Raw genomic sequence first — 8683 nt, 5'->3', positions numbered from 1 at the left:
AGCCTGTGCCCCGCAATGGGAGAGGCCACAACAGTGAGAGGCCCACGTACCACAAAAAAAAAAAAAAAAAAAAAAAAAGAAGGAAACACAGATGACTGGGCTATAATATAAGGGAAGTACAGGAAAGAGGAGGATGGGAAAGAGAACAAGAAGAGGTGAAGCAATAGGGGAGGGTGAGGAAAAAGAGGGAATGAAAGTTTTAAAGTGCTAAAAACTATTCTCCTACATCAAAATATTTCATCTTGTTACACAAAAACTGATTTTTGCTACTAAAACCAAAAGACAAGGGCATCTCTTGCACATTAGGTAGTGTGAGAACATCAAAAAAGAAATTAAAGAAATAATCTCAGGCTTAAGAGTCAAGAAAATATCCAGATGAAATGACACAAAAGCACCCAAAGTGATGTACTTCCCATCGTGTATGTGCGTGTGCATCTGTTAACAGCACACACAAAAGTAATTAGAATAGCTGAAAACATGTGAGGCTATTTGGAGTATCACCCCAGAGTAGGGCAGATTTGCTCACGAGGAAGAAATGGTGAATTAATTCAGAAAATGCACTGGCAAGTTGGTATTTGTGTTAACTCAGCTACTGTACATCTGATACTAGGAAAGATCAAAGGTCCAAACTGTTACTGGGGGCAATCAATTATTTTGCTAAAATTGGCATTCAAAGACTGAGGAATATAAACTTCAAATTCCATGGGAGTCAAATGTGGGTAGATACTAGACTAAATTAGAAAATAAACACCTTTCCAATAAAAGAAACTCCACCACTGGAACAATTTCTAAATTATTTTAAAAGAACATATTTTTTTACTGGTTTGTTTTTAAGAATATTCTGAAAGCAAAGTCTTTTTCAAGTTCAACATACCTTAGAAATCAGAAATTTTGTATGCTTGATGTTAGTTGTCACAACTCTTTAGGACAAAGCCAAGTTCTCTTTCCTACTTATTATATTCCCAAGGATGAGTAACAAAAGATATGCTACTATAGCAAAAAAATGATATAAATTTCTTTTATCTTCTTGAACCTGCCTGGTCAAATTTCTATAATTATCCCGAACTTCATCTCATATCCAACACTGAGAACTCTTTAAGAGTCCACCAGCAAATGATTTAGTTTTGCTATCAATATGGAGAGAAATGATAGCTCAAAAAATAATATGCTATTAATCCAACAGGTGAAACCTAATCATCAATATATTCATTTGTCGCCACTATTAGAATTATTTTAGCTTACATAAAATAGTGTGTTAAATCGTCTTTTTAATCTATTGAAAAAATATCTATAGGCTAATATCACTACTTTAAAAGTATTCCTTTTATCTGGGTCTAATGATATCAAATAAGAGAATGCCTAAAAATATTAATGTGTATATACAATGTGTTTAACACTGGGCAGCAAATTTTCCTCTCCCCTGGTTATTAAATCGGTATGTACTAAAAAAATAAAAAAAATTAAGCTTCAAGAAGATTAATTTGTTCTTGCTTTTTCTCAACTAAATTATAAACTAGCCACATAAATTAACTCATTTAATCTTCACAATAACCCTCTAAGATACTAATTATTATCAATTCAATAACAGCAAAAATAAAAGTTCACCCCAGAAAAATTAAACAACTTTTCTAAAAGCAAATAACTTGTAAAGAGAGGTACGGGATGTGATCCCAACTCTTCTTATTCTAAATGCCCTCCTCTACAGGGCCACTCTGTCCATCCAAAATGACTTCAGCACTGAGATCCTGTTTCAACATCCAACAAGATGCTCTATTTTCCACTCAGAGAATGAGTGGAAAAGTCATTACACCTAATAAAATTTTATTATAGCAAATGCCGAATTTTTAAACTGAATCTTTGCTTTAAAATGTTTTCTAATTGTTAATGTCTTCTAAAATAGTTTTTTTAATCACCAATATTTCTACACTACAAGAAAACAAAGTTCCACGAGGTTCAACCACAAGTATAAAGTCTTAAAAATAATAAAATAACTTAATTACATTGCTCAGAAATCAACAGCCTCCCAGTTTTACACAAAATCAAATAACCAAATATATTACATGTATTATTTACATCTGGCTTGCTTAAGTTAGGAAGACTCTGAGTATCTAAATAAAGTGTAAAGATATACAAGCTATACAAAAGATCATTAAGCACATCTGACTTTTAAACATTATTTTTTACATGAAAATACTAATTGCTACTCCTTCGATCCCTTTTTTATTTCTACATTTCTTCTTCATCCCCAAATTCCACTCAAATCATCACACCAACATCTATACCTATTGATCAAAAGTTTCAGGACTGGCTCAGTCAATTCATCAGTGACCAGCTGTGAGAAGGCACACTAAGCATGGAGAGGCACACTAGGAATGGCAAAGAAGAACAATGCACTAAAGCAAATCCATATATAACCATTCAGACTCCTTGACAATAAAAGCCCAAACTTTAACCAGCAGGAAAATCTAAGTCCTCTGTAAATTTTAGGAAAATGCTAAGATGAATTATGTCCATGAAACATTCGTTAGTTAGTCCAAATCAATAAAAATAAAAGGAAAAAAAAAGTTCCTCTCCATCAATCAAAGCATCTGTAAACAGAATCACACCCATGCACACTAGTACCTTTTTCTAAAATCAGTACTACCCTTTTCAGGCAAACTTTGATACACATAATACCTACTGTCTACTTAAATATAATTTTTAATAAATCCTAAATGTACTAAAAAGGGGGAAATATTTCAAGGAAGTTCATGGTGATTTGGGGAAAAAAAAAAAAAAAAAAAAGCCAGGCCCTAATTTATCTGATTTGAAAAAAGAAATCCCAATTTTCATAAATTAGATTTAGTTAATGAGGAAGTGGTTACTTTGCTCAGAAATCACTTCATCAAAGCTTTAAGACATACAGGCTGGAAAGAAGGCTGCTATTACATCTCGTACAGGAAGAAGTGGCAGGAGTAGCCAGCTGAACTCTGGCCAGCTGTCCAAAAGATCTCATCTACCACATAAGGTTTCAAGAGCACCTGTCTGCAGCCAGAAGCTGGGACCCTTAGCTTAGGGCAAGTTCATGGATAGTAAAATAGAATCAAGATTGTGTACCCAGCTCTACAAAAAAAGAAACAGTCACCAACTTCCAATTAAATCTACACTGTGTTCAAAGGAAAGTGAGATAAATATTAGATTTTGACAGTTTTCGTTTTTGATTCTGGTTTGATTGATCTAAAACTCCAAATTTGTTTAGTATCAAAGGCTGCCTTTAAAGCCATGCATATAATAAATGATGGTTAAAAGTTTAGGATTATTTAGAGAAGTAATTCCCAGTCCTGGTTTGACAACTGTCAAGGATGTGTTGACTGACTTTTAAGGGGCATCAAACAATTCTACAAAAACTGTCACCATTTGAATTCACTCGACTGTTGATTTAAAGTTATGTCACATAACACTATAAGGAAGAAAGATAAATTAGACTAATGAAAATAACAAAATAGAGTAATTCAATTCCAAATAGTGTGGTTATAAGGGACTTAGACATGGGTTACTGATAATCATTTTTCTAGTCAAAATTTAATATTCCACAAAAATTTAATGATAGAGTATTTAATAAAATGTGATCCAGGAATCTATTTCAAACATCTAAACTACTAACATTATTGGAAAATAAATAAAAGCTACTTCCTCCATTCACCTCTTCCCCAAAGAGAGCTGTGGTCAAGTAAAAGAAACCAAAAACCCAAAAGCATTCTAAAGACTCACCTTTTGTTGACCGGCTTTTCATCTTTTTCATAGGGTCGGACAAACCATTTCCCAATCCTAATGAAGTTCTTATCCATTAGGCACCTACAATAATTACATCAAGAATACAGTTTCAATAACAAATTAGCAAGTCGCTGAATTAATAATCACAGATAAGATCCACCACTGAAAATAAAAACATCACCAATTAAACTGTTAAAATGTTTTCCTAGTACTTAAAATTCTTACTCTATACTTACTGAAAGAATTTTCTGACTTTGGGTATAGATTTTTATTATGTATTATTCTTATACATGTAAAAAAAATCAGAATTAATTGGTTGATATATTCCTGAAACATCTTACACTTTTGAACTGCTTCAAATCCAATTACACCTCTATATTACTTTAACTTTTGTGTGATCAAGAATGTTGGGAATATAGGCAGCATTTCTTAAGAGTACCTCAGAGATATTCTTCCAAGCCACTGACGCCCTTTTTTGCAAGTTTTAATGCTGGATCTTTCTTGCTTGGTGTGTGGTAGTCAATTCTGTAGCAGGGATTTCGGTGATAAAAGCATAGCACAGCCTCTTCTACTTAGGTATTTTCCTTTTGTAGACATGGTAAAGCACTTGATTATGGCTTTGCAAAAAAATGAGGAACTGCAGTCATTTCTTCAGTAATGAATATTTTGCTTTCTTCATATCTAAATTGTGCCCCGCTTCTGTTTTCATGCCGTTCTGTGTACATTGTTTTTCCGTGTCAAATCACAGGGTACTCTTTCTGAAGACATGTTAATGGCAACTGAACTCAACCCATATTATACCTAAGGTGCACACAATTCAGCTGAAGTGACAACAATATAAGTAGCTATGCTCAAGTTCACTAGAGTACAGGCAGATGACAACTATATCATAACTCCAGTCAATTGTGAGATGCCATCATTTGTAAAGAGCATCCCTAATTTTAACAATATAAAAATGCGGGAGAAAATGTGCGTTTTGAAACTGATGAAATACAGTAATCTCTAATACTACTCAATGAAATGATACATATTTTGTAAGAAAACCTGTCAGAAAGTCGGATATAATTCTTCTATACAAGGTTCTACCTACCAGCAAAAGAGCAGCACAGCAATTCTTTGTTGAATATTCAGGCAATTCTGCACGTGGCTTTTGGCTCTGTAATTTTCACTCCATCAAGGAGGATGGAAACAATTCAAGCCTTTGCCCAACTCATTACAGATTTGTGTTAGTAAATGGCAATAGTTTCTGCTGGCCACAATGTAACTCCCTATGGGCAGAGCCAATTTGAAGCAGTGTCTCATCAAAAAGTCACTTGCTTCAACTAGTTTTATTTTGAAAATGAACTTCTACAACAATCTTCCTTGTTCACAATGAAAAAAAAAAATCACTTTCAAAGTAACCAGTTTGTTTTCTTCAGATGATAAGTGAACTTGCTTTTTAGGGTTAAAGACTATATGAATCCATTAAAGTTAGAATAGAAAATACGGAATACACAATAAGGTGAAAGTGCTCAAGAAGCAAAACTGAAAATAAAATCGCCACAGTTTATTCCCTAGTTACGGGACTTAACTGTGTTTTTTAGGTAGACTACATATATGCTGTCACATTTCCTCAGTTCTTTACTCATTTTAAAAGCCCAGACCTATCTTGTAATTGAGTAATGTTTCTTTATTCTCCAAAGCTGTTATTAAATTGAAGGTGTATCTTAAAATCAATAATGCTTAGAAAGAAAGCAATAGGACATGTACAGAATCACATCAAACATTAAACAATGTCTTCTACTGACACACATCTTCACTTAAATAAATACCACTTCATTATCTCATATGTCTTGAAGGTCAGAATTCAAAAGAATCATTTATTCAACAACAGAGAAAACATGAATTTACAGTTTATGGATAGAAAAAACTTCAAGGCTTTAGACAGTATAATATGAAAGAAAAACATAAAATATCTCTGATTAAAGAGGACAATGTATAAAGTTTGTTTCAAAACCCTTGCCCTTCTATGAAGTAAAACCCACAAATTCTATTTACTGTTTTCATTCCAGAACAAATGAGGGATTGGAGTGGAAGAGCAGCAGTGCACAGCCAAGACCACTCAAGGACAAAGGCAAAAGGCAAAAAGCTAATGAAAATGCTGGGAGCCTAACTCTCTGTGCTAGTGTATCTCCTGGAGTTTCCACTACAGATCATATTTCTTTGTCAGGCAATGTCAACAAAAGGTTATTATCACTAATACACAAAACAGCCATGGAAACTACTGATTCTTCGATCCAAAATCACCTGGTTCCAAATAAGAGTCATGAATGACTTACGTGATTTTCAACCACTAATCAGCTTCTATATGATCAGTGATTTCCCTCTCACTGAAAGGAAAACATGAAAACACAAAATTGCACTGAATGAAGCAGTGTTTTTAACACAGTTTGGATTTGCAACTGACATTTCTGCATAAGGGAGTCGTCAAAAGTCATACTGTCACCAGTGATGTGGCAGAAAGTTAGCAAAGTCACCAAGTACCTCAGAGAAGGTTGGGACCAAATTAATGAAGACACTGAATGTGCTTCCTTTCTCTGTCCCTGACCTGCAACTCAATAGAGAATTACAGAATTGGTGAGTTAGATGTAGATATGGTTAAGTATGAAGGCAAAGTTTCCTTTTACTCAAGAAACAGGTAAAAAGAACTCAGCAACTATAACTATCAATTTTTATGCTCCTCAGTCTCTTAAATCTCAACTATGGCTGGTCCAAAAGAGAAACTCTCTCTGCCTCTCCTTCTCTCCCTCTCTCTCTCTCTCTCTTTCTCTCTCTCCCTCTCTCTCTCTCTCTCTCTCACACACACACACACACACACACACACACACACCACACATATACAGATACACATGGAGCCTCCAAGACTAGCAATACAGAAAGAATTTCCATCTGGTGTTTTGTACTTTAAGTTATGGGAAGAAATGTGATGAGACATGTGGCTTTGCTAAGGAAGACAGTTCTACCACCTGATTGATACCTGGGACTATGCTGGCTCAGGAGCAGAAAATATATTGTGGTACTAATAAGCTCTTGGTTCTCAATCATTTTGGGGTCATGATTCTATGTTAAAAAAAATTTAATGAAAGTTATTATAGACTCTTTCTCCTAAAAAAAAGGAAGGAAAAGCAAAATACTGCATATAATTCCACAGCGTTGATGAACTCTGAAGCAGATCCTAGAGTGAGAACTTCTGTACTAAACACTACCATTAATCACTACTAACCCTGCTTTGGCCTAGAATCCCTCCCTATCCCATTCTATCCCTTCCTCCTCTATTTAATTCTATTCATCCTTCCTGTCCCAGATCAGCACAGCATTCTAACATCTACAGATCTGTACTTTCACCACTGAGTTGTAATGAATCATTTCTGTGGCTCTTTTCTCCCAAGAAGCTACGAGCAATTTGGGGGCAGACACAGTTATCTACCTTATTTACTGGCAATATTCAACAAATATTTAAGTGCCTATTATGTAATATGCTTTATGTTCTGCTCTAAAGTAATAGGTCTTCAATAAATATCTGAGAAATGAATGCTATACACCAATGAGTATTTTCCTATTCGCAGTATAATACTGTTACCCTTCTTGTTTGTAACCACTAATCATGGCCAGACTCACACTGTTATTTGAATTTTCTTGTGTGCATGTGTTTGAGGTAGAAAAAAATTATGTATTTCATTTCTTTATAGTCCATCACCACTCACTCCAGACTAAAATCATAGTACATACTCAACGTGTAGGAAATCACATAGGTGTTAAAAAATTTTAGGAAGGGACTTCCCTGGTGGCACAGTGGTTAAGAATCCGCCTACCAATGCAGGGGACACCGGTTGGAGCCCTGGTCCAGGAAGATCCCACATGCCGCAGAGCAACAAAGTCCGTGTGCCACAACTACTGAGTGCGCGTGACACAACTACTGAAGCCCGGGCGCCTAGAGCCCGTGCTCCACAACAAGAGAAGCCACCGCAAGGAGAAGCCCACTCGCCGTAACGAAGAGTTGTCCCTGCTCACCGCGACTAGGGAAAGCCGTGTGCGGCAACGAAGACCCAACACAGCCAAAACAAAGCAGAGTAGAATGGAATAGAACAGAACAGAACACAATAGAATAAATGTTTAGGAAGACTGGCACTACTGCCCAGATGTTTTAATTATACTTGAAGAACAAAGTTAAGCAAATCTTTTTAAGAGAGAGAATGCTAAGGTATAAAAACTACAGAATATCAGAAATATAATTTCCCTCTTTTTTAACTCTCTCAACATTTATTTTACTGTTTTTGAGGGACAAAATTTATATTTAAGTTGATAAATATGTAAACCTAGCAGACAAACTTCAACTGCCAAAAAGTGCTTTAAATCAACATCACAAATAGTGCTAAGACTATGTATCAGTTAACCCTGGCTGTCCACTCAGTAACGCCAATCATTGAGATTTTCAAAATTACCTTACTATTAAGATATGACAAAATTCTGTAAAGTAGTTCAATATTATCTTTAAAGATCACAATGTGATTTCAGATTTATAAAATGTTTCGTAAGCAACAGTTCTAGGTAAGTATTCCTCTTTAGAAATAATTCCAAGCCCCCTACTACCTCTCTTAAAAAAATCACTGTTTCAAGAAGAAAAGAAACAAACACGTGCTGAAAAATAAAAAAGAAATCAGGTTGTATGTGTGTGTACATGGTTCTGTGTCAGGCCCAACAGCTCTAAATAATTAACTACAAGAACAACTTGACTCTGAAGCTGGCAAGCCCCAATCTCTAACCCCAAAGCCATGGGCAGACTTGACCTACGTTTACAAGAGCCACAGCCGCAGCCACAGCATAAATCAGCAAGCCATTTCCCAGACGGGATAGTTGGGAGGTTTAGAAGGGAGCCACCACTGGCATGGCT

The 8683-nt window shown here is 35.3% G+C and overlaps 1 protein-coding gene across 1 annotated transcript in view; it reads right to left on the bottom strand.

The window, feature by feature from the left end:
- Positions 1–8683, bottom strand: part of MED13L (mediator complex subunit 13L) — a 265530-nt gene that overhangs the window by 126367 nt on the left and 130480 nt on the right. Inside the window, 1 exon segment of the mRNA XM_028480228.2 lies at positions 3751–3834. Coding sequence (XP_028336029.1) covers positions 3751–3834 — 84 coding nt within the window.

Source organism: Physeter macrocephalus, chromosome 19 (genome assembly GCF_002837175.3).
Source record: "Physeter macrocephalus isolate SW-GA chromosome 19, ASM283717v5, whole genome shotgun sequence".
NCBI classification, from domain to species: Eukaryota; Metazoa; Chordata; class Mammalia; order Artiodactyla; family Physeteridae; genus Physeter; species Physeter macrocephalus.
The sequence above is the reverse complement of the archived record's forward strand: the minus strand, read 5'-3'. Positions and strand labels throughout refer to the sequence as shown.